Source organism: Lonchura striata, chromosome 1, assembly GCF_046129695.1.
Source record: "Lonchura striata isolate bLonStr1 chromosome 1, bLonStr1.mat, whole genome shotgun sequence".
Lineage (NCBI taxonomy): Eukaryota > Metazoa > Chordata > Aves > Passeriformes > Estrildidae > Lonchura > Lonchura striata.
The window spans coordinates 112861801-112888361 of NC_134603.1; the positions used below are offsets into that span (position 1 = coordinate 112861801).

A 26561-nucleotide genomic window follows, 5' to 3' on the forward strand; every position below is an offset into this window, starting at 1 on the left:
CTCCCAGGTGGTCTCTGGAACATAAGGGAGCCATGTCCACAGCTCTGGGGAGTTGTGCCAGGGAAGAGCCTGGCTCACCTATCCCCAAAGAGAATTTTCTTTCTCCGTAGGGAGGGATTCAGAACTTCCAAACTATAGGAATTACCATGACCACCTGGCCCAACTCAGCAGCCTCCACAATCCTTATGTTGTAGTCTGTCTATACAGTCTTTACAGCTATCTTGACCAGTACTGGTAACCTTGCTGGTATTTTGGTTACCATTCTTAGCAGCAAAGGCTTTGTTCCCCTCAAATAAAGGCAAGGGTTAGAGAATTAGGCCTTCAGCATGGCAAGAATAAAACCTCCATCTGTTTAAATTAAGGTATGGCATTAATTTATCTCCACACAGGGCCCAAGATGGGCAGGAAACAGCACAGAGCACTCACAGAGATTTTGTTTTCTTAAATAACCCATCATGTCCCCTCTCATAAAACCTACATGAAAAAAGGGGACCAAACTCCAAACACACACTGGAGATTTTCTGCAATTATTGATTTTGTTATTCAAGTAGAAAGAGCAGTTCCCATGGCAACGAGCCCATCACTCCCTACCTATGGCATCACTTGCTCTCATAACACAAGATCTTTATTTAAAGAAATCCGTATGTTCCCAGAGCTGCCCCTCAGAGACTGATTTCTTTTCATTTCACCCTGGCATAAGCGATGAACCACTCCATATCTGGCTACTTGAAACCACACTGCAAGCTTTTCCCACATTCCACAGTTTCCACAGGAAGGGCAATGTTTGCAGCCTGAAGGTGGCCACCTGCCTGCCCCAGGGTGTGACCACCCAGCAGTGCTGGGGCTGATGCTGCTCTGAAGCACTTCTAGGTGAGCTGTGTCAGGGAGCACCTCCTTGTGCTGTTTGGGTGCTTAGTGAAACCCTGCTCCCTTTGCATCAGCACTACACAAGGACAGAGGTGCCCCCCAGTTTTTATTAGCTGTGTCACAGTGAATCTGGCATTGGTGGGAAGAAAATTTACCTTCACAGTACTTCTTCAACAAAATAGAACAAGTAAATAAGTTAATCAATGAAATTAATTAATGAAAAGAGATATCACATCACCCCAGAAAATTATGGTGGTTCTGATTAGGAAAAGTCAAGCACTTTTGATGTTTTGATAATTTCAAATAATGGACCAGCAGGACAGGCTGGCTCCTTGGGAGGTGCAAATCAGCACAGCTACCTGCAGTTTTAACAACACTCAGGTTGCACAGGCTGATGAGCAGGTTCCACACCACAGAAAGAGAAACACTGTTCAGAAAGAGGGGAGACAGCAGGTCTTCTTGGGGTGTTTGGCAAGGCAGCACTTGAAGAAATCATGTCACACTACAACCCCTGGCTCACAGCAGGGCTTTTTGTTCATCATTTGGCCCTCTCCATGCTGGGAAATGGGAGGAGAAGATCCCACATGCACCTATGAGCAGCACCATGGCTGGGCAGCAGCCCGATGCAGCCATCAGGGAAAACATTTGGGCTTGAACTAGAAACGTGAGAAGCAGCAGTGGCATTGGTTCACCTGGAAAGTTAAAAGCAAAGTCTAGTCCAGATGTAAGATCTTCTTTCTAAAAATTAGCCAGTGAAAGAGAGGACATAGGGATTGGTGTGACAGAGCTGAGAAAACCTGTGGCTAGGATGAAAGGGCGGCTCACTTTGCTTCTGATTACACATGGGAGGAAAATACATGTACAGTCCCAGAAATCAGTCACTTGTGAGCAGGGTCTTTCAGGTGAAGTTCAGTCTCCCGGCAAAATTCTATGAAACATAAGCTATTCCCAAACTCTTTTCTCACACAGCTCCAGGTCCCTTAACCATAACCTTGTGCACCCTGGCTGGGACTACCAGTGCCTATGTGAGCAGGATGCTGGCCCTGGCTGCATTTCCAGGTTGTGGTACCTAAGGGATTTGAAGCAAGATTCCGTGGTGTCTTTGCAGATCAAAAAGAAGCACGGTGTGCACAAGCCCAGCTGCTCATCTGAGCTACAGACAGTGGGGTGGCACTGCAAGAGGTACCACAAACCTGGAGAGGGGGACCTCAAACCAGGCACAGAGGAAGGAGGTGGAGATACCTGTTTTGGAAGATGATAGAGAAAATCATGGAGAGAATTACAGAGAGAGAGATCAGACAAGACTTGGCTTGGAAGAAGCAAAGGTGTTAGAGCTGAAGAAACAGTGGCTAGACTGAGAAGAAGAATAAATATTAAAAGAACACCTGAAGGAAACAGATCAATTGGAATAGCTGGAAGTGAAAAGATACAAGACCATGAGACATATTATGGGACAGAGCCTCTAGAGATGCAACAAAGATTGATGAGATATTAATGGATTTCAAAACAATTTAAAAAAAAGTCTCCGAGAGGTGCTGGATACAAGAAAAGACAATGGGAGGAATCTTTTTTGTTTTCCTATGCTAGTGTCCAAGTCTGTAAAATTCCACTCAGTACAAGGGAACCTCTATTTCACAGATACAACAGGTTCAAGAGCTTTAGCAAGCATGAAGTGAACCAAGGGGTGATAGAGGATAGAATTTGTGCTTTATCAGCCCAATAGTTCAGCAAAGACAAAACTGTATTTCCACTACTGATTTGCATTTTAGTTAGTTAATACAGCTGAACATAAGGTCCTAAGACATGGTAGAATAATTAAAACTAAGACAAGAAAGAAAGTCACTGATGTCTTATATCATGCACTGCTTATCTAATGCCACTGATTACTAGCAAAACTGCTTGTTTACCTTCAAGGCATAGAAGCTTGAAGTTCTGCTATTTTGCTTCCTTTCCTCTTTCCAATTTTCCACTGATTTTCATGGTGTTGAAGGCATTGTATGACATCTAAGGATCAGCCTATACAGAGGCATTAAAGAGGGATGAGAAAATTATTCCTTTTTCTACAGCAGGATGCTTTCATAGGAATTATCAAATTTTTTTCAGTATTTGTCTTTGCACCTGCACAGAATGGCTAATAAGGAATCTGAAAGAAATTCTCTGGGAGTAACAGTGGGCATCAAGGTATTCCACACAGAGCCCCTTTGCAGCACAGCCAGCTGTTGCCTACTGTAAAGGGAGCTGTGCAAGACAGATATCCATCTACAAGAGAATTGCTGTCAATGTGGTGCAGCCAATGTAGGAATAACAGAAGGCTTCTCCCTGCAAATATGATTGCTGCACTATTCAAACAGAAAAAGCTGAGGCATGAGGAGTTTCTTTTACTTCATTGCTGAGCAAGCCTGGGATACAATAGGAAAAATGACCTTGACATCTCTTACAAAGACACGTAAACAACAATAAGCCTCTTCTTGATGTCCATAGCATTAGTCATGCCTTTATAGTGCAGAATTGAGAAAGACTCCTTTATGTATAAAAAGGAGTAAATACACCTGTTTCATGATCACATCCATTAGGATAGAAAGAAGGGGATTAAAAAGTAGTTCCTGATATTTAATCTTAGGAGAATAGATGGCTGTTTTTCTGTCAATGCAGAATTATTCCATGAATTAGTCATGATGGTTCAATTATGTTCAAATATGTAAAGCACAGCCTTATAAGTAGACTAATTTGTGAGCTTGCTTCATGGTCCTCTGCTTCAATTTACCACTTAGTCCTAGATTAAAGGACAATTTGCCTTGGGGAGGTGGCATGGAGGATGTGACACAAGTGTTTGTCTCTTTCCTCCTGTGAGAGCAGGGCGCTTCTTTTGCATGTCACAAGATCAGAAAACTTGACTGCTTTTTCCATAGCACAAGCTCAGAGAGAGCACAATTGTCTCCTGTATTGTCAGAGAATGGGAGAAAAAGAAAGATCAGAGACGATGTGAACATGGCAGGGGGTTAAAATTTGCAAGTTTTGATCTTCTCCAAAGCTGCTCTGAGTTTACTCCATCGTTGAACAGCAGCCCCAAGCATCAGTGTCCTGTGGGGATGTTACAATTCACATGGTGGGCAGTTTGGTCACCTAGAGGTACCCACTTAAACCAGTTCATGATTAGCAAAAGCACCACAAGGTTTATGTTCTAAGTTAAGCCCAAGGCTAAGTGCACAGGTGCTTGCAAGCACCAGGGAAGTGTGCAGCCATGAAGTGCCCTTGTGCTGTACCTTCCCCAGGCTGTTTCACTGCCCCAAAGCCCATCTCAGGCTGCCACTGCCACAGAACTGCACTGCACTGCACTTCCTACAGGAGAGACTCCCAGGGCTCCTTGCCATCACAAAGCACCCACCTTGAAGGGGCCAGCAAAGTCGTGAAGAAGGTGGGAAATAATGCACTTATGAAGACAGCAAAGATATGTTTGGGACAGGAGAAAAGGAACACTCCAAGCAGAAATAAGCTGTGAACATTTCTATGCATACCAATGAAGGAGGCTGTAAAACAGGAGGCTTCTGGATATATATAACAGGATACTGCTTCTGCACACATTTGAAAGATTTTTTATTAATTGGAAAAAGCTCAGAAAATAATAATTTTTGAACTAGCAATTTGTACCTTAAATCTTTGGATGAATGCAGTTCAATCTAGAAACTGTATCAAGAATTCCTGCACTTGATTTGGTAAGAATCCCCTTGGACTTACAAAGAAAAACACACATACATTTACAGATAAATCCAAATTATCAGGTAAAATTGAAAGGAATATATTCATGGCAACAAGATTCATCCCAAGTAAAGACTAAAAAGAAGGAGAAAGTATTTTTCTACAATGGTTAATGGAATAAGGTGGCTTGAAACATCCTGGATCTTAGCTGTGCAAAGTCTTTAGCTTTCCAGGAAAGAGATGCTTGAATCCAGCCAAAAATTTAGGCATTCACTAATAAGTAAAATGAAATTACTTGACCCAAGTGACCAGGAAAACCAAATTCAAAATTCATAATTATTTGCCCAGCATTTAACTGGACTGATAGTGATGGTCAGAATTAGGACCTCTGCCAGAAGAAATTCCTCAGGGATGGGAGGTCTTCAGGCCCTAGCTGCAGTGGGAAACCCCCTGAATAGGACTACTACAATAGGATTTCTTATTTCTTAGCACTTCCCCATTCAGAGATATTAATTTACAGCACCACAATTGTAAAAACCTGTTCTCCCTTAATGATCTGGGAACTACCCACAACCAGGACTTCTACCATTCCCACAGAAACTATTTCTAAAAGTCATCCTATGTTAAGTTTATGCAGGTTTGTATAGAAATATTTAATTTTTTTTTCAGTCCATACATAAGTTTTATTTTGGAGTAGGAAACCAGAAAGTAACTGATTAATAGATACTGACTGTTTCAAAGACAGCAATGTGAAAATGAAACCAGGTATCTGTACTAGTGACTGCCCCAAGAAATGAACTTGTAACCACTAATCAGAAAATAAGACACCTTCTGATACTTGCCCCAAGGCAGAGGCCAGACTACGAGGAGCAACACAGAAATGCCAAGACTGAAGAGAGGTTTCTGACACAAACTGCAAGAGCAAGAGGATGATGAGGATGGACACACCTCTCTGGGCTCTTTGATTCTTTTGCTGTGTGTGGGGACACTTGATACTGAACTTCAGAACTAAGAAACAGATTGCCACAAAGGTGCAGGAATACAGCCCAGGACAAATTAACAGATGCTCTCTCATTTTTCTGAGTTCCTTGGGGTAGGCAACTTGGGATTTAACTGCCAAAAACAGTTAACCATAATCTGTTGCCAGATGTTTAAGAACTGAGTGGGATTCTTGGGAAAAGGTTCCCATGGAGGAAGATCAGCATACAGCTTTGTGAGTGATGTGCCAGTCAGCAGGGTAGCAGCTTCCTCCTGGGGCACACAAATTGAAGGTGGTGGGGCAGAAAGGTGGAGGCTTCTGCTAACTTCAGTCAAGAATGCTGATTAAAAAAAAGAAAAAAGAAACCCACATTAAGTAAAAGCATTGCTTCCTTTACATTGCAAAACATAGGGAGACAGCACAGAGCGCCAGTAAGAGGGACAAAAAAAATTCTCTGCAACTGGAAGTCAGGAGACCAGCCAAAAACGTGGTTTGTGTTTGCAGAGCTTCTTTAAATCCACGAGTCTTGCATATTTTAAATCCACAGGGATTTTCCCTTCCCAGGGAGCTAATTAAACTACACAGCTTGTTTTGTTAGCTAACAAGAAGCTTATATCCTTTATGGGACTATGAAAAACTCCAAGAAAGCCAAGCCATCACAAGCAAGTGCTGCACACAGAGCACTGATGTTGGCAGTGCTGTGTAAGGCCAAGCACACCAGAGCTTCCCAAATGCTTTTCCAGGCTTTCAGAGGTTTTTTTACTCCTAATTCCCAGTTTCCATGCATCTCCACCTGATGCCGATTTTTTTTTTTAATTTTCCACCCAACTGACCAGTTGCAGGCACAACCAGTATTGCTGCACACATGAGGGATGTTGCCACTCAGGAGTATTTATGCGATAACCAAGAGAATAATTATGGATCTCATCTGCTTAAATGAAGGTAGAACCAGAGAAGGTGGGTCTGTAGCCACCTAAGTTTGGGAGGATAGAAAATTCAGAGGGACTTCTGTGCTGCCTCCTTCCCTCTGGAAAATGACCCAGTCCTGTGCCAGCAGCATCACGTGCTCAGCCCCTTGAGCTGGACGAGCTCCCTGCAGACCATCACTCTCCAACATCAGGAGCTAACACTTGGAAATTTTGTCCCTCTGCATGGTCAATGTTGCATTTCAAAATCTGTACTGCTTTCTTTGCTGTGCATGACCTTGGATGTTTCATCACGAGCAGCCCATATCTTAGCCCTGAGCTCAGCATCCAGACAAAGACTGAAAGAAGTCTTGACTTAGGTTAGTTTTGTTTTTCAGAAATATTTCCTCTCATTTTGACCATTCTCTCTAAGTAGAGATCAGAGTTCCTGGCCATTAACAGTAATAGTAATTTTTCAAACCTTGAGAGAGGAAAAGAAAGAAAACCAGGATGCAGCAGGAGTCTTTCCAATAATTTCCTCTTTTCTTTCTCTAACCCTCAAGTTCTACATAGAGAAAGAGACGTGCCTACATTAAATGCACTGAACTACAATCAGAGGTTTGCTTTTTCACTATTGAGAGTAAGTGCCTCACAGGCCATGCTAGACAGCATGTATTTTGAAATACTGGATACTGTAATTATTTCTATTCCATTCTAAGAATAACACATCAATAGTCAAGCAGCAAATACTCCCTCCACAGTAAACTGACAGAAGAGCCAGATAGCTTGTTTAAAATTCAACACATCAGCCAGAAAAAGTGCAGCCAGAGAGAAAAGCCTGTGTGCATTTCTGCTAACTGTTTTGAAAGAAGACAGAAGTCAGACACAGGCCACATCAGAGGTGACAGCAATGACCCAGAGTGAATTCTGCACAGCCAGCTTGCAGAATCCCATGTCCTCACTGCCATGGCCCAGCCAGCCTGCACCTCGTCCTGTACCACAGTGCAGTTAAGGCAGCAAACAAACACATCATCAGCTTTCCTTTCTTCTGGGGAATGAAGGGACTCCCCTGCTTCATATGGTGCTGGGAAGTTAATTTATTGATATTTGAAAGTGTACAAATCCTGCAGCAGTGTTACAGTGCTTAACGAGAGAACTAACACCTCCACTTTTCCAGACTGTATCCAAAGCTGATTCTTTTTGTGTTACCCCATATTTAAATTCCATCTGGGAAACTTGACCATAGTTTTCCCTAATGCTAACAAAATGGCTTAGCTGAACTGTGGACATGGACATATGAGAGTGATTTATTAATGACATCTCCTAAAAACACTGACTGCACTCAAATCAACACCTACTCTAACCCTGCTTTGGCCAGCATTTCTAAACTAGACTTGTCTGGGGAAATGCACAGCTAACAAAAGAAGGCAGCATGGGTGTCTTTGGATACAGACCTGGCCAGGTTTCTAACACAGAATAGGAATGGTAATGATGATCTGCTCTTCAATACAGAAAGATGATTTATACTTTCTGAACCTCTAGGCATCATTGAGATCCTCATCCTTACATATGAATCACAACCTTATTTCCACATGAATGAAATAGAGATATATATATACACACAGATACACATATATATGTATATATTCACAGAGCAAAGAATCTGCAAGAACTCAGAAGAATAACCTTTCTGTTTTGCAGTTCTGTGATTCTTGAGAAGAATTTGCAAAGCATTTCATGTCACAGCAAGTTGGTTGAACATGTACCAGAACTCATGATAAGAAGCTCAGAAAGCTCAGAAAGAAATAAATCCAGATAAAAGAACAATGCGTCCCACCACTGTGAAATCCAAAATTCAAAATGCCCAGAGATTTCTGGCCAGCCCACAGGACATCCTTGCATCTCAGCTACCTGTACACATCCCTGTTAGAGTTCAGGCTTCACACCGTGGATTTCTGAGTGCTTTGTGCTCCCTGTGAAGTTTGCTGCAGCACTCCTTGTGGTGGTTTACTTTCCTGTGGTTGCTTTCACTTTAGCATAACATTTAATTGAGAGAAAATTAACAAAATAATATTCCATAATATCCTTACTTCCTCCAAGTAGTACTGAGAAGCCAGTAGGTGCCCCAGCATAATTCTTGCCTGTACTCCAATACAGCGATATGATGCGTGGGCTTTTTTAGCATGGGGATTGTAAATTGTAATTGGTTATTGATGGATTTGCTTGTGATTAAAAAGTGCCATTGACTGCCAAGGGGGTGGTTCTTCAATTAATCTTCTACAACCTAGCATGTACTGGCCTTTTTCTGCTTCAGTCTTACATACATTACAGTCCTGGTTTGTGTTAGTCAATATAAGAATATACACATACACCATTTACCTTCTATCAATACATGCTGGCTTACAGATTCTTAAAGTCAAGTGTACTATTCCCTCAAACCAATCTTCTCTTCATCCTGCCCTGCATCTTTCAAAAAACTAACATTTAGAAACAGATACTTTTCAAAATTTCCCTTTGAAATCATCCACAAGAGCTTGTTCAAATCATCCACAAGAGCTTGTTCTGATTTCACATAGGATCTCTATTGTGCTTTCAACCTCTGCTACCAATTTGCACATTTGCAATTTTTGTTTGTGGAATCACTCTGCTAAAACACTGTGCAAACAATGCTCGTGTGGCTCAAAACTGAGAGAAGTATAAAAAAAAAAGGATCCAGCAAGTCAAACTTGTAAGAAACTCCAGGGAGTGAAGAAGAACAACCTGAATTCCATCCTGACAGCTGCTGGTGGTGATAAACACAGCAAGGAAGCTTGCAATGTGAAGAGAAGGTTGGATTTTATCTGTAGGGACCCAGGAGGACTCTTCTGACAGACAGACTGGGATGCTTTTTAAGGTGCAAATCTATTCAAGCAACTTTGGAGGGGCCTGAAAATTTGAAAACAAATATCTTCCTTTTATCTAGAAAACATCACAGTTTGTCTTCCTTTTATCTTGTCTGAAAACTTACTCGTCTGTTAATGATATCCTAATTTTCCTTTAAAAATGCCTTGGCTGTTTGACTTTTATAGATTGATCACTACACAAATCTACTGCTGCAATCATTCTCTCTCCTCTGCATTTATAGCCTTGCATCCATTAGATTTGCATATATATATATCCAAATAAGCACTTGAATCTCTGAGTTTCTTGACAGAGCAATCTAATTTTTATAATTTATATATTTTATTATAATAGCAACATTTCATTCCCAGTAAATTACCAAGTTGTTTTCAGTGAGTGCAGTAACACAACACTATTTCTCTGAGAAAACAGCAAGAATCCTCCCCCTACCTCCTAACAAAACCCACTTGTAACAGCACCAGTTTGCAGCATCTGGGGGAGGCAGGGGTCAAAAGTGAAACCCCACAGAAGTGGTACACTGCCATCAATGATAAATATTTCTGAGATCCACACATGATAGTCAATATCATCTTAATTATAGCTGAATAAATTGGTTCAAATTAGCACATAGAATTAGGGGTTTTTTTTAATCTAGGTCTGTCTCAGTTGAAAAGGCAGTAGCTTGCCCTGCTGGGTCGCTGTTGGAGTTGCAGGAATCATCAAATACCTCATGTACCCAAGGACAATGAGGGATCTATTGGCTGTTACTCATCTGCCCCTGCACTCAACCCACCCAGGATACAGTCAGAAGCGACAACATGCCTGAGGCATTTGCATTTGTAGTTCACTCTACCATAACATTTCCCTTTGGTAAGCACTGTTCTCACACAAGATGCTGCCCCTCAAAAAGGTGCTGGGAGTCAATGGAGCTCCTGGCCCTGAGATGATGCTTCCACATTCACGTCTCCAGATACATCTCTGACCATGGTCAGACACTGATAATATAGGTGTTCCCAAATGAAATTTTTGCTCCACCTAGTTTGCATTCTCACCCTGGCCCAGTCAGCAGGGAAATGTCATAATAATGGCTTTAGGAATTGCAGTTCAATAAGACGGGAATTTGGTCCTACTTAGAAATCTCTAGCAGGAGGAACACATGTTCATGAAACCAAAGGTGAGATGCAAAACCTGCAAGTAATGTGGGTAAAGGACAAATCTGGGAATTAGAAAACCAAAGCTGAAGAAATCATTAACCTTCTGGAACTTCTAGTTTAACATCCTGCAGGTTCAGTTCCCCTGTAGCAAAACAAGAATAAAGCTAGATTTCTCCTGCACCAAATTTTGCTGATATTTCTCTATAGAAATGCAACATATATGAGCAGCAGTATTTTGGTAACTTAAATTGCCACACACTGAAAATTCTTTTAGCATAACTTAACAGGATAAAAATCTGAGTCTTAGGCAAACCCCAGAAGGATTCTGAGTTTTGCAGGTCGAAATGAGGATCTTTCACATCTTTTTCCCATTCATAAAGGCATGAGGTTAAGAGAAAACTTAAAATTCCTATAAAGCCAAAGAAAACAAACAGTCTGGTGCTCTGGGGAAATAGGAATAGGTTTCAGGCTGGAAACAGCAGGTGTAATCAGCATTTCTCTCTGTAACACAGACAGAACCCTTGCATCCTTTTTGCAAAGAAAAGGGGGGATTAAGAACACTAGCCCAAAGGAGAGATTTAGATTATATAGTCTAAATTAGCAGCCCCTCCTTCATGCCCTACAGAACAGTTCCCATTAGCTCACATGTGCATGATATTTTAAAGTAAGGTCGTTCAGGCTGAAAGGACACCTCAGGATAGCTCAAGTTCAACCCTTTGCTCCAAATAGGAGCTCCAAGAGGAGTTCAGACTTGGTTTCTTAGGACTTTGTCCATTTAGTCTTGATAGATACGGTTTGATCTCTCTCTTCAATGGCTCCAATAAGTTAATACTGATTTTGACAAGAGTCCTGCAGTCATAGCAAGCAACTAAAAACCAGAAGGCAGGTTATTAAGGCAAAAGCATGACTATGTAGTGACACTGTAAATGAGCACTTGCTAAAAAATTGCCTCAGGAACAGGCCAATGCAGTTAAAGCAAAAATAAAAACCCAAATCCATTCTGCACTCCACACACAAGATTAATAGTTTAATCAACAGGGTTATGTCTTGTTTAAATAACCTATCTTTCAAACCCTCTCATTTGGACCTTCATGGCAGTGTAGTTCACCTGATATCAATTTCACTCAAGGGTGACTTCTGTAATAAAAGTCTCTGATCAGAGAAGCACCCAAAAAACTGAGCCAGTGACTATGTACTTAAGAAAATTTAAAGGCTAAGTGTCCCCTTGTTACACTACCAGATGAGCCAAGTTTAGCAGCAGTGGCTCAGCAATAACATTCAGGTTGATCTGCCCAGTGAACAACAAAACATTTCTTGGGAGTTTTCCAGAAACTGTTTTCCCAGCCTAAAGCCAGCTTGTTTCAGCTTCCAGAAGATCATGAATTGCCCCAAATGGTAACAAAGACCAAGATGATGGAAAATGTTGCGTGCACACACCTGCATTCAATATTTATTTTAAAGCTTTGCAAAAAATCCAGTTTCATTATGAGACTGGAAACCTCATCCATACCAGCTCAATTTTAGTTTTAACACTTGATTCACCTAACTCAAAACCTGAATCCTCCAGAAGGTGAAGGCAATGTATATATTTGTCAGCTCAAAAGAATATGAACATGAAGCCATGGCCATACAGTAGGAGAGGCATGCAGATATGTTTTACATTACACATTATACTAATTACTATATACATTCTATATAGCTATAGCCATGAAGTTTCAGCACATAAACACACACAAAAACCCATGATCACAAATATATAGGCACTCACACATATTATTAATAATAGTAACAAATTACCCTCTTCTTACTTCTCTAAACAAAGTAAGCTTCATCACAACCATCTAAAGGGAATAAATGCACCAGCAGATACTCAGCGAGTTTAAATAAACCCCAGATAAAAACAATAACTTCTCATAAGCCAATTATATCTGCCACATACTCCAGGCTAGGAAAGGGCAGACCTTTATAACTATGTTTTTCTTAGTTACTATTTAATAATACACAATCATTTTTAATAATAAGCATAGAAATAACTAACATTTTAAAAGCATGTAATTTATTGGTGATTTTCTTCCTTTGCTACTTATTGGAAATTTAATTTGTTCATGAGATCTAACAAAAAATGTTTCCACTGAATTTAAGGAATATTTTTTAATGAATGAGAATCAAGATGTTTCTGAAGACATTCTGGCATGTTGCCTTAAGATTTGACACTTAAGTGTATTGATAGCACATTTAGAAATGAGACATCATAAAAGCAAATTTGGATAATTTAGAGAGACGGCCCAGAATTTTTCTTCAACAAGGGCTTCTGGTACCTCTAAAACAGATCTTTCCAGCATCACTAGACTTACACCAGAAATCAAAAAGGTATAATTTCTGGCCTTGTGTGCCATCAGAGACTCAGACCAACCAAGTTCCTGAAACCATGGCTAACATAAAGTATTTACATGGCAGGGCTGCAGTCGGGTGAATTACTTAGCTGCTCACACACTTGCACAGCCTTACCCCCATATCTAAGTACTTTCCTATTATTGAGCTGAATTACTGACCTCAGGTCCCAGGCTCAGCCCTTCTGTGCAGACTGGCTGACTTGCTGAGCTCAGCTGTGATGGATGCCTCATCAAACCACCCTGCTGGGAAATAACAAGTTTATTTTCTTCCAGCCCCTCCCGCACTAGTTTGGGGCTCTTCCAAAAGATATTTGCGATAAATGAAAATTTGGAAAACTCTTCAGGTTAATAGTTCTAAGAGATTTTTCTCATCTGCTTTTGTTAACAATGTGGGAATTCCAACTCCATTTCTGTTTTGTTAAGTACAGAAAAAAAAGAAAACATCCTTCAATAGCAAGGTATTTTATAACAGTACTTCAAAGAAAAAAGATAGAATAGATAGAATATAAAAAGTCTTCTATTAAGGACTTACACAATATGAAATTAATATTACAAATGACCTAGCATGTCAGTCATTTGGGATAAATGGAAGTTTAAGCCCTCAAATCCCTCTCCTTTTCTTTACTTCTTTTCTGCTTTTTGGGGATGTAGCTCCAATTCTGCCCAAGAGAGCAGAAGATAATAATTCCAGATGTTAATACAGATGAGGCTGATGTAGGAAGTCCTTTGGCTTTGTTAGCGTGCTAGGAAAAAGAAGAAATACCAGTTTGACACAGGGCGAGCGCCCATTCGTTTATCCAGTGTGCTGCCTCATCCCGAAGAGGCGGTGAAGCAGCCGGGACGAAGGGTTTGCTGCGCAGAGGGGCTGCCACAAGAGGGAGGTCCCATTGCACAGCCGGGCTCGCTCCCCGCGCTGCGCGGAGCATCGCTCAGCCAGAGCCTGGGGAACCCGCCTTGCCCCGCCTGCTCTTCTCCAGCCCGTCCTGCACAAGCCGGTCGCCATCCCCCTGAAATGCGCTTCCCTTCCCCTGAGACCTCCTCTCACCTCTCCCTGCCTGTCGGAAGCCGTCCGTGGGCTGGAACTCATTTTGGTCGCACGTCACTGCTGAGGATACGCCGGGAGCACGGCACAGGCAATCCTGCTTTCGCAGGGGCAGGGGAGGGATACAGCTCTCGTGGGCAGGATCTGTTCATCACAACTGTTCATCACACTGACACCGAGGAGAAGGAGGAAGCAGGTATATAAATGTACTAAAAGCATGATATAAATGTACTAAAAGAATCCCTTAGGATGCCAGATCATTGTAGTCCTCTTCCTCAAACAAATTCGTTCTCTTTTGTCTCAGCTAGCGTTCACGTTATGTGACTTCTGTCCTCCACCATGATGCTGCAATTTATTCTTTTTAAAAGCTCACCTGGAAAACCTAATAAAAAAAAATAATCCAACATGTTTCATTAATATGGCTTTATCTTTCCAACAATGGCACAAAAGCCTGTGTGTTTGGACTTTCTCATCCAGTATAAATCAACCACGTACAGGGCTTTGATATAATTTAAACAGAGATATTAATTCTGACTTCCAGTCACCCTGTTACCACTTCTTTTCTGACACAAGCAGTAACCTTCACAGGGACCATCTGACTCTAAAAGATGTGGAAACCCCTCAAAATCCTGGGCATCTCTGAGCCTATGATCCAGCAGGAGCCCTAGGGCTGTTTGGCACAAACCCACAGCTGGCGTGACTTGGCAAATCCTCATGGAAGTCACTAAAGCTTTAAGAGTTCATAGCAGCAGAGGCTTTGGCTGATGCAAATGAAGGCAGAGCTTCTCTGGGAGCTTTTAGAAAGAGGTTAAAGCATGCAAGATCCTCCTGCCACGACCAGATTGTCAGGCAGCTTTCTCTCTGATTTCTAAATAAAAGAAAAAGAAACTAGTTGCTTTTCAGGTGAAGAGATTCTAGAAAAAATGTGTTTTAGTGTTTTGTTTTTTTTTCTTTCCCCACAGAAATATTCTCAGACCCAGAACAAAAGAAAAAGAAATCCAGCAGCAGCAACCCCTCTGTGTTTAGAGGGGCTGGAAAAGCCAACAAAAAAGGTTCAACTCCTGTGAAGCATGTTCTTCTGATCTTCTCACACTGTGACCTTCATTTATGCTCTTTCAGGGACCTCCTACAATGCTGAGGGGACCATGCTGAAATTTTCTTCAGAAGAGCAGGAGTAAAAGGTGGAACAGGAGCCCAGCAAAAATGTTCTGCCAAAAAAAACCTCCTACATCAGAATCTGTGCAAAAAACATGCTTTCTTCTGGTTTTGCACATATATTTTCTAAACCACAAGTCTTTTCATATAAATCCTATATGACATAATCATTCTCCATTTAAGTCCTGCATGAGTATTGACTCATTTCATGCTCTAGATTAGTTCAGAAGATTGTTGGTTTAATACTTTTCTTGTCCTTGGAAATTTCACAAGAACTTCATTTTTGGATTTCATTTACTCTGTATAAATGGAGTAATACATTGGCAAATATGTTGTGTTGCCTCCATTCCTTAAAAGGAGTGTGGGACATGGGTAGGGGTGTCTATATCTGGCTAGAAATCAGAACAGTTTTTCCAGTGCCACTTATCTACTCGTGCCGTGCCAGGCTCAAAGGACCGTGATGCACACAGTTTTTTGGATGAGCCTGTTCTCCTCAAAGCCTGTCCCCAAAAATGTCAGCAATGAGCAGGGATGCCAGCACCACTGCTAAACACCTTTATGTTGTGTTTGGAGAACACTGACAAGCCCACCTGCATCCAGGATGACTCCAAGCACGTGCTGAGCCTGAGACATGGAGTAGGTGAAGATGGCAGTGATCTGGCAGATATTGGCTTGTATTTTGCATTAATCTGGGGTCTTAATAACTGCAGTGTTTCCCACAAGGCTGCTGCAAATGGGGTCTCTAATCATTTCCATGCTGCTCTGTCAGAGTGCACTCCAGATCCCGGTACCAAAATACAGAATAAAAATACAGCATTGCAGAGATTACATGAGGGCAAGGATGACCTCTGCGTAGACAGATGCTCAGGTTAGCATGTAGCCCCAGGTGGATTTTCATGGCTTTGTAAGAAATTTGTTTTTGCAAAGTTAAATTCAGACATGGTCAAAAAGTCAGGTTGGAGCTGAATCCAGTTTTATGAAGCATGCCTGAGAGATCCTGGGAAACATGATTATGGTTGGTTTGGGTTTTTAAAAAGAGTTTAGTTTACTTTAACAGTTCAACAGAAGCAAGTAAGTGTTTGAAAGTGGTGTCTCCCTTTTAAATACGTCTCTGAGATACGTTATTAAAGTTGGCTCCAGCAATTCACAAGTTTAAGGTCCTAATCAAAATATGCACACAAAGGTCAGGTATTATTGTTATTGCTCAAAACCCCTCTCAAGTAAAGATTACTTATAGATGAGATGAATATTGAATAAATGTAATCCATGGATTAATTAGCTAAAGCCCTATGTTAATCAGAAAGCAAGAAAGGGAGAAACACTAGCTCATTAAGCATTTACAAGTATGTTGTATGTGCTTCCAGGATTCAGTTACCCTCTCTCCATAACACAACTGTTTTTTATTTAACACTTGGATGTGTGTGAGACACCTAATGTCCTCGTATGCTAAAACTCAGAACTGCCAAATTATATAGTGTTAGTCATCACCAGCATGAGGAGAAAAATACTAAATAACACAGTAAAAAATATTTGTGCTACATTTTTGTATCCATAAACTGCATAGACATATTTACATAAGTAATAGTTGGATTCATGGCTGTGCATTACTTATTCACACCTTGTGTGGAATAACTCAAGAGGTAAGAGACTCATCCACTAATCTCCTCTCCCCCAATCTATAATCCTAAAAAATCCTAAGCCCTGCAAGACACTTGATCCTCTTAGGAAAATCAGGCTCATGAGCTGAGGATGGTGGTGTGCTTGGTGCTGAAGCACTGCTGGCAAACTCCCCATTCATTGTATGGCTGTGCAAGTCCTGGTGGGCCCTGCTTGGGTCTGTCACCTGTTTGATGGACACACACAGACATGGGAAGTCCCTTGGTGCCACCTCCCTTGCAACCCATGAGGTGTCTTGATGCTCTCCCAGGCCTGACATTCTGGGGTCTCATTATAAATTTTTTGTGTATATTTTTCCTTTAATGAAACACATTCTGCCATAAAAGATGGGTGTCAAAAGGATGTGAACTGCACTTTTCTTACTTCACACACAGCATTTTGTAGAATATTCAACCATAAGGATTTTATCCATTAATAATTCCATGTTGCAATATCTTTTTTCCTTTAAACCTTTTGTTTTTGACCAGTGCTATTCAGTGTCTACAAACTACAAGCAGACTATCACACCAGCAAAACCAGCCCAGAGGTACAGCAAGATCTCCACCAGCCTAATTCTGGGGGGAAATTACAGATCTCTCTGTGCTCACCAAAAAACAAAAGGCAAACAAGCCTGGCAAGACAATCTAAGAATTTTGCAGTTTTTCTTGGTCTCATCTTATGTGACACCATTTTGTTACACTCAATCCAACTCCTCTCCTCCCCAGTCTCTGCTGCCCACCCTCCCTCTGCATCACAGCCTCCAGCTCTGCCTGGCCCACCCAAAAAGTGACAGTGGCTCTGCAAGTCTGCCACATGTTCCCCCAAGGACAGGTACCACAAGGAATCAAGATTCCAAGGTTTCTCATCATGCTTGTGTGGCTCCAATCAGCCTCAGGGGGACCATCACTTCCAGAAGAGTCAGCAGCATCAGATGGAGTAGGTTATTTATTTCTCTTGAGACTCTAAGGCGAAGGGAGCAGCCTGTCATATGCAAAGGGTCTGTTGCACCACGGGCTGAGTTGGAAAGGTAATGTAGGGATTTCTCCTTAGGGGTAAGTCCTTGGGCAGACGTTTAATAACAGTCTTAATTAGGAATTAATTGCCAGGCATTATGCAACTCCCTCCTCTCCATGGGAGGGAGTCCAATGGAGTCAGAAGTATGAAAGATAAAGGTCCCTTCCTACGTGACAATGAAATGCTGCCACCCAGCCTGTAAGAGCACAGTTTTATCATGGCCAGTCCTACTACCTTTGGCAGTGTAGGTCCAGGGGAGTAAAGCGACAGCCAAGCAGATCTTATTGCAACTATGCTCATCCATACTGACCTGTTGCTTCATGGGAATGCTGTGAAACAGACCCTGTTCCTGCTCTGTTCCATATGCTGGCACCCCTCAGGTGTCACTCCCTCTGTGAGGGGAGTGCAGGGCACTCTTATCCCCCCATGTGGCAAAGGGTGCCCAGGGCCTCATGGCTGCTGTGGGAACATCACACCTTGCCCCCACTGCTGTGCACAGACTGTAGAATCAAAGAGAAGTGGTTCATCTCAGGAGACAGAGGTATTACCTGGCCACACATTTTGGTAGTAAAATGAACTTGCAGTCCCCATCACTTTTCAAAATCATGTACTTGGTGCCTATGGGCATGCCAAGTGGCACAAGCAGCTTTGGAGCCTGCAGCTGTCCCAGCTCCAGTGCAGATCACGGGTGAATCACTGACTCTGTGGTGGAGCAGAAACCAGGACACTCAACTCTGCCAGTGAGATGCCCACATGAACATATCCTGAGCATGCAAAAAGCATCAGAGCATGCCATGGTGGGAAAGAAGGTCCATGAAAGGACAAGGGGTAATGGTTTTAAACTAAAAGAGGGTCAATTTAGATTAGGTACAAAAAAAGTTTTTTGACAATGAGGGTGGTAAAATAGTGGCACAAGTTGCCAAGAGAGGTGGTGGATGTTTTATCCCTGGAAACATTCAAGGTCAGTTTGGACAGGGCTATTAGCAACCTGGTCTACATGAAGATGTCCCTGCTCACTGCAGTGGAGTTGGAACAGATGGCCTTTAAGGGTCAGTTCTTGCCCAAACCATTCTGTGATTCCTGAGGCAGAAACAGTGCTATCACTCAGTACAGTACCAGGGGGGTGGAGGGTGGAGTGTGATGAGCATCCACAGCCCTTTTGTCTCCTGCCACATGATTCTTCAGAAACTTGGTCTCCATTTAACTAGAAGGGCCCTAGATCCTCTGTTTGGGATAGAGATGCTTGGGACTGAGGCAACTGAAGTATCTTGCAGAAGATCTGTTCCAGTAGCCTCCAGCAACTGGGAATTTCTCCTTTTTTTCCTGAAGCAGTATTAATTCAATGACCTAGCGATCACATTGGAAACAAACCACATCAACATATAGAGTTACAGGTGAAACTCATTCACTGGGAACACCTTTAAAAGGCACTATCACTGTCTTCAGACCCAGTCAAGCCCACTGGTGTGGGGAAAACACAGTGAAAATGCCCTGTGCAATGAACTTGTAGGGTTAGAACTGTTAATAATGGATGGGCATATACCATACATTATGCATTATGCTCAGGAGAGCTGAGCTAAAGTCAAACATAGATCAAATAATCCATGGGATTTGAATTAAAGTATTTGAAAGATGCCTCTGGACCCAAATTCAATGAGAAAAAGCAGTGGAGAGGTTCAGGCTGGCACCTCCTCAGTCATTACACCTGATCCAAAGCAGGAGTCATCAACACGTGTCAATGGTGGCAACAGCCTCAAGCTGATCTCTGCAACAGTCCTCTCTTTTGGGAGAGAGGAAGGAATTAACACGCATCCTGTTAATCCTTGGAAAAAAGTCATCATGCCAGGTCCCCAAGGGACACCTGTTTAAGCCAGGGGTCTGCAGTATGTTTCATGGATGGTGTGAGGGTAAGCTCTCCTTTTAGGACACCAAGAGAAACCCCACACGGGGAATGCACCCTTGGGTGCTCTCTGTGGAAGGTACTGCTGAGGCAGACAATGCAGGGACTCTGGGCATCACTCAGACAAACCTATTCTTGGCCCACTGAAAAACTGCAAGCTGCAGAATGCAATACAATACTTTGTGGTTCTAAAGGACCTTCCAAATGAGGGTCTCACATTAATTAATTAAGCCTCAGAGCATCTAGAAGGAAAATCTATCCTATTTTACCAGCAAGTGCAATGAGTATGCAAAGGTCACACAGAATAGAGGAGCAAAGGAAAGAGAGATCCTGGTATCCTGACTCCTGACTCTTTGCTGTATATATTAGCTCATGAGTCCCCTCCAAGGGACACGCATGGAGGACAAAAGGTGACCCAGAGCTTCGTCCCAAGGGGCATTGGCTGAGAGATTTAATAAGATGCAGGAGAATGACTAACAGGGTTACACAGATTGTCCCAGGTCAGTAAAGAATATGGCATTAAGAAAATTGATCCTTTGAAAGCCTCCAGCCACATGCTTATGTCAGAACCAGACGTGACTTGTGCCTGTGTTTCATACGACACCACCAAGTACCCACCAAAGGGCTTTCCTTCATGTATAAGTAATGAAATGCAATGTAATGCCAACAGGTGCTTTTTTCACAGGGAGAAAGGAGAAGAAGGGAAAGTGTTTGGGTAGGCTGAGGCAGAGCCCAGGTTTTCCCTGCCTCTCCCACCCCTCCCTGTCCTCATGGCTCATGAGCAAGAGGTCACTGACGGCTGGACATGCCCATCTGTCTGCAATGCCAAGGAGACAAGCACATGGGCACTGGAAGAGGGAGTAGCCTGTGTATGAGTGGGGTGTGTGTGCAGCATAGCAGCAGTGTCTGGGCAATAGACAGGAAGCTGCCATGGGGAAGAAAAAGAAAAGTTCTCTACAGGTCATCCTGGAAGATGGTTGGTATCACTGCGAGACCGTTTCAATTTGCATGCTGCCAAATACTTGACTAAACTCTTGGGGCTTCCTGAGCATCTCTCAAAGATCATAAAATTTCAGTTTGCTTGGGCAGGAGACTTTTGTCAGTCTGCCAGACTAAAGTAAATATTAAGAGCATTGCTGTAGGGAAAGAATATAATGTATAATCAATAAGGGAAATTCTGCCAAGCTCAGCTGGAACTTAAGGGTTAGCTGTGTCAAGCATCTCATGTGTAAATTCCAGCAACAAATGCAATTACTCTTTGTTCTTTGTTTTGCAGCCGGAATAGAGTTTGATGGAGAAGTGGAAACTGACACACAGAGTGAAGGTAATGTAGAGATTAACAAATGTGGTCCTGTTTGAAATACAAGAGGTGATACCTTCTCTTTTTTTCTCTAACTTACAACTTGCTCTACAACACAAACTCTTACATGAGCTACTTGCAAGCAAGCAGATTTTTCCCTTGAGGTTTAAATTATAACAGTGATATGTAAAGCACCATTCTTAAGCAGTCTGGCCTCTTTTATCCATGTTCCCAGAGTCAAAGGCTGTCAGAGCCCACATCCCTTGGGAGTCAGCCCCTAGTAAATGAGGCACTGCAGTAAAGCACTACCCTGTGCAGGGCTGGGGCTGCTTTGCACTGTACTGAAGTTCTGCTTGCCCTCCCTGCAATGCTTGCTTAGACCGTAATACACTGGGATCTTTATCAATCATGGCCTCAAGAAGATAATGATGAAAAAGGATTGAAGGGAGACTTATGACTGTGAGGGAAATCAGGAAAAGCCCATGACAGGTCTGAAAACGCCTTTAACTCTGAAGGTATAGTATATCTAAAGTGAGAGAGCTAAGAGGTAAGACCATAACAGCACTGGATAGGTGATAAAAATGTAGCTTTTGCTCCAAAACCAGTTCACAACTGTGTCTGTATTACTTAGAGAATTTGAGAGAGTAAACAGAAAACTACTGGAACTTGTTTTTTTTTTTTTTTTAAATAATATCCACCTTTTCTATATAGGCAAAAGAGGCAGTAAGATAAAGGTAACAAAATAATGCTTCATATTTAACCTAATACTTGAGAGGTTGCAAATAAAAAACCCCCTAGATCACTGGCTGTCTGAAATGAACATTTTCCCAAACAGAGCAGGTGGTCCATTGATCTAGTTGATTGACCAAAAATCAGTTTAGATGGACCATTACATAATAACTGAAACCTTCATAATGGCTCCTGAGAAATTAATTGGAAGCTCCTTCTCATTCCCAGTGTCAAATGTGACAACCACTACCTACTAATTTTTTACCACTAAAAACCAGAAACTATTTGCTTGTCATTAATTTCTACATTTTCATCAAACCAAAAATGCAAATACTCAAATTCTTTTTTGCTTCTATTTTTCTCTACCTTTTCTCACCTTTCAGGCTCTTCATTTTACACTCTGGATTCCACTCCATGATAATTTTCTACTTCCATTACAATATCTCCAACTCTTTATTTTTAACAGCCAGAACTTTTGGAAAATAATAAGCCAGAATACTCTGGAACACTTACTATTCATTTTAATAAGCTTGGTAATAAAAGAAATGGAGAGACAGGGGCTGTTGAAAATTTTTTTCCCCCTTTCCATAAAATTCTGCAATTAAATCATGCTCCACTTCAATCCTTGAAGCTGGAAGCATTTCTGACTTCTGGAAAGAGGAGGTTTTTAGTTTGCAATGCCAGTAAGAATGAAATGTGCCTCAGAGACTATCTGGTCTTTTTCTTCTCTGAATAGAGACCATCCAATATAAAAGAAAACTATGAGAAAGAAAACTGGATACTGCCTGCGCTGTGCCTTTTCTCTCTATAAATAGAAGAACTCCATTCCCAGCCTTGAAAAGTAAACATCTTTCAAGGACATCACATCAACAAGCAAGCTACACATTGTGCAACAGACTGCAATTTCTGTTTCCTTTGTTCTGGTGTGTTTACAGGTCAGGGAGATATCTGTGCTGTCTGATGAATGGGCTTTTGCATTTGTAACTAATTTCCAATTCTCTTATGGTCACATATAAGTCACTGATGTGCTAAATCACAGTGTCTTAAATGGGAGTTGCACAACCAAAGAGTTCCACCTGGTTCTTGGACAGGGCATAACATAAAGCCCATCAAGATCAATAGGCACCTGCTCTTTGAATTTGCCAGGGTTTGCTTCAGATGTCCTGGCTGCCCATGCTCTTCTGATGAATATTTATTCTGCCAGCATGGATTTCCAAATGTAATTGTTTTTTATTATTTGCAGAAGATGAAGTAAAGGACAAGAAAACTAACAAACAACCCCTCAGGGAAACTGGCAGAGCAAGCAGACTTCAAAGCAAAAAGAAAGAGAAAGACAAAGAAGAAAAAGAAGACAAAGAAGAAGATGAGAGCAAAGAGGAAGACAATGGCAGCCAACAAAACAGACCTTCTAGGAGAACAAATTACCAAAGGAAAAACAGAGATGGAAAAAAGGCAAGAGAGGAAGGAAGCCACCAGAAAGACAGAGGCAAAACAGCTCCCAACAAAGATCAAAAAGAATCAGAAAACAAAGAAAAGAAGACAACCAAGAGAGGAAAGGAGGGGGAGAATAAACAGAAGAAAAGCAGGAAAAACAGGTAATTAAACAATCCCTGACTACAGTGCCTTGTTCAGCTTGGCAGTGATATTGACATGCTGGTGGCATATGGATCACAATGGCAAAACCAACAGACTGCAAATAAGTTTCTACTCTCCTTAAGGAGAAACAGTGGAAAACAGCATAAAATGCCACAAAACAAAACTGTGTCCAAGTCATTACCATTTTTCAACCAGGATCAGGTCTATGCGTATAGTGGACTCAGTACCTACAGCCAGGGGTAGAAAAGCACCCCTAAAGAAGGTACCTTGAGAAATTTGGGTGTTGCAACCTTTTTTCTTTGTTGCTGGTCTATGGAAACATTCCAGTTAAAATGGATCCTTTGTGTTTTCAAGTGTCGTCCTCTTCCAAATCTTGCTTGTCCCAACCTTCAGCTTCTCCTCATATCTCCCATTTTGTTATGAAGGCATGAAAACCATTTTTCCTGAGCCAGCTGTAGCCTTGGTAGCTGTAGGCAATATTCTATAGCTAAAATGTGGCCCAAAACATGACATTGAGTGAATTGTAGCAGGGCACAAATGGCTCCTCGTTATCCTGGCTGGAAAGAGCCCTGCTCTGAGTGCAAAGGGAACTGGCATCACACTGAGCCAGGGGATGTTGAGGCACTGTGCCCACATCGGAGTGGAATCCCCAGGGCCAGCAGCAGTCTGCCTACCCCAAACAAGGCCTTCCCTCTAACCCCTGTGAGTTTTTCTGTGTCCTTTATTTTGTGTGTCTTCCAGTACTTCTTCTGCTTCCTCCAACTCATCTGATGAGGAGTCACTGTCAGAGGAAGAGCTCGCGATGCTGAAGGAGCAGGTGGAGCAAAAGAAAAAACTGATTTCCACCATGAGGAACAAGCCCTGGAGGATGATGAAGAAGCTCTCGGTGCTCAGGTACCCATCAAAATAGGAACCCCTACTCCTGAGGTCTGACTTTTGTCAGATGCACTTTGCCTTTCCTTGAAATGACATATTTGCTGCTGCTGTAATACCATGGTATCAGAAAAAGTGACCTGAAGAACCTGGCCAGCCTACCTGGTTCAAATGATCAGAGTTAAAATGTGCAATCTGATTTTCAGCTTCTGTAACCAAAGAACAGACAAAGTGCAAATCTGTTCAACTGATACCCATGGCCAGGACATTCTACCCTCGTATTTAAAACCAAATGACTCACCACAGTCAGGCTACTTGTTAAAGCAAACTCCATACCCCGGCTTGCTTATTCATGTCTTTTGTCAGACAGAAATCAGAGCAGCGCAGTGCCGTGGTAGTGTACAGTCCTGAGATGGGACTTCTTGGAAAAAAGGCTGTATTATTTTCAGAAGTTTATGGAGCAAAGATAAATCTGTCACACAGCCCCTGATGAAAGTGGGGACAGCTCAGGCAGCAGCAGAGACCACTTAGTGCTGGGCAATGAGGGACAGTGGGGCAGAGCAGACCAGGGAAGTCAAAACCCATAAGCTGACAGGGAATGTCTCATAATAAAACATTCCCCTGTCAGGGCAATGATTCAGCTCCCAGCTCTACTGCTTAAGGAACCTCTGAAACCCCTTTCTACCAGGGGAGATTTCAAAACAGCATTGCAAAGCACACATATATTTTTTTTTAATTAGAAACCAAGCTATGTTAAACCATGACACAGCCCCACAGCGAGTGGTGATGTCCTGCTCCGTGCTTGCTGAGAGGTTGTGCAGAACTGCAGGGACTGTACTATGAAAGCTGGCAGTCACCATGTGTCTTTGCTTCTCTCTTTTATGCCCTGAAGGCCAAGACCCATTCCATCTTCCAATAAAATCAGGAATTGTGAACTCTGCCAATTACTTCTGAAAATCTGGGTGTAGGTCTATAACAGGGAAACTGTGCTAAAGTAACTTGTCCACCTCACAGCTGTGCTATGAGTCTGAGCTCATAACAAATAAATTCTTTTGGCCCTACAATTCCAAACTTCTGTAAGAAAATTTAAACAAAATGAGCAAAGCGGAGTTATTTCTGATGCATTTTTTTTCCCTGTGGTGTAGGATACTGACAAAATTCCTATTTGGGATCATTTTTGACAATGTACTTCTATACTTTCATCTTATTTGTGATCTACAGCAATCATCAATACCTACTAATGAACCTAAGCAAAACTGTGACACTGCTTATGCAGGGGTCTCCAGAAAGACTCTCAGCATGCTCTACATTGATTAGATATTTTTGGTTGCATGAACATAAACCTGAGAGAAGAAATTATTACCCCCATTGCACAGATGAGGGGTATAAAACACAAAGAGAATGAAACAATATGTTCAAGACTTAGAAATCTCACTTTAGGCTTGCAAATGAAGTCACAGGTGATTTTTCCAAGGTTACAGGCTGACCTAGCAACTATTTATACCAAGTGGAAGTCCATCTTTCCCACAGGCTTAGAATGACATAAAACCTCCCAGCTCCTGAAATTTAATCTCTTTTCATTGGCAATGCCAATATACAATATAATTTTATTCAGAAGCTCAGCATACTCAGCATAACAGCATCTACCTAGACTATTTTCTCTGAATTTCCCTTAGATATCCTAGTGTAAAACTAATTTCATTTTGCAGCTTGATTTTACTCCTGACTAGTGTAGACTCATTCCTCTGGCACTGAGATTATCCCCTTGGGCCGTTTGCACATCTCTGATATGTATCCTGGGAGGTGCTCATAAAAAGAAACTCTGCATCCTCTTGGAGTTTATTTCACTAGGCAATGTTATTTTCTCCTTGACCAATGCACCAGGAGAGAGAAATTATAACAAGCATGCAAGCTGAGAGAGCTCTGCAATGAGAGAAATGGGCAAAGCTTTTAGTTTGCATCCAGGGAGAAGTGTGGAGCAAGATCTGGGGCAGTAACAATACTTAAAGTTAATATAAAACATTTCTATATGAATGTGAGTGCTCTGGGGACCTAAGAGCTAATCCTGGGTGGGTGACTGAGCTCTACATGGCACAGCAACTGATCAGCAGAGAGCAGGTGGGGAGAGACACCAAGTGCCCACCTTCCTACGAGCAAGGTTGCTTATCCCACTGGTGCAGGCAGGGGTGAAAAGCTAAAGACCCCTCTGCTGTTTTAATAACCTGCTTGTTTATATCCCAATTAGGGAGGCACAAGATTTTGTAGAGAAGTTTGAAGGAGCACTGGGAAAAGGAAAGGGCAAAAAGTTGTATGCATATAAGATGATGATGGCGAAGGTAAGTGCTACAGTGACGTCAGTGAAAGGCTTGGATACTCAGTTATGTATTCAGCACATTTTTAGGTTTCTTGACCTCTGTTTGGT

General features: G+C 42.0%; 2 protein-coding genes across 2 annotated transcripts in view; one reads left to right on the forward strand and one right to left on the reverse strand.

Moving 5' to 3' along the window:
- The window catches only part of MYRIP (myosin VIIA and Rab interacting protein), a 307188-nt gene extending 293195 nt beyond the window's left edge, over positions 1-13993 (reverse strand). Inside the window, exons 1-2 of the mRNA XM_021531268.3 lie at positions 13920-13993; positions 13034-13117 (exon numbers count right to left, since the gene is read on the reverse strand). The gene's annotated coding sequence lies outside the window, so the exon portion shown is untranslated. The remainder of the gene's footprint in view (positions 1-13033; positions 13118-13919) is intronic.
- A 6578-nt stretch (positions 13994-20571) lies between these two features.
- TMC2 (transmembrane channel like 2) overlaps positions 20572-26561 on the forward strand; it is a 30778-nt gene continuing 24788 nt past the window's right edge. Inside the window, exons 1-5 of the mRNA XM_031503722.2 lie at positions 20572-20617; positions 20918-20965; positions 22914-23265; positions 24008-24160; positions 26385-26475. Coding sequence (XP_031359582.2) covers positions 20572-20617; positions 20918-20965; positions 22914-23265; positions 24008-24160; positions 26385-26475 — 690 coding nt within the window. The remainder of the gene's footprint in view (positions 20618-20917; positions 20966-22913; positions 23266-24007; positions 24161-26384; positions 26476-26561) is intronic.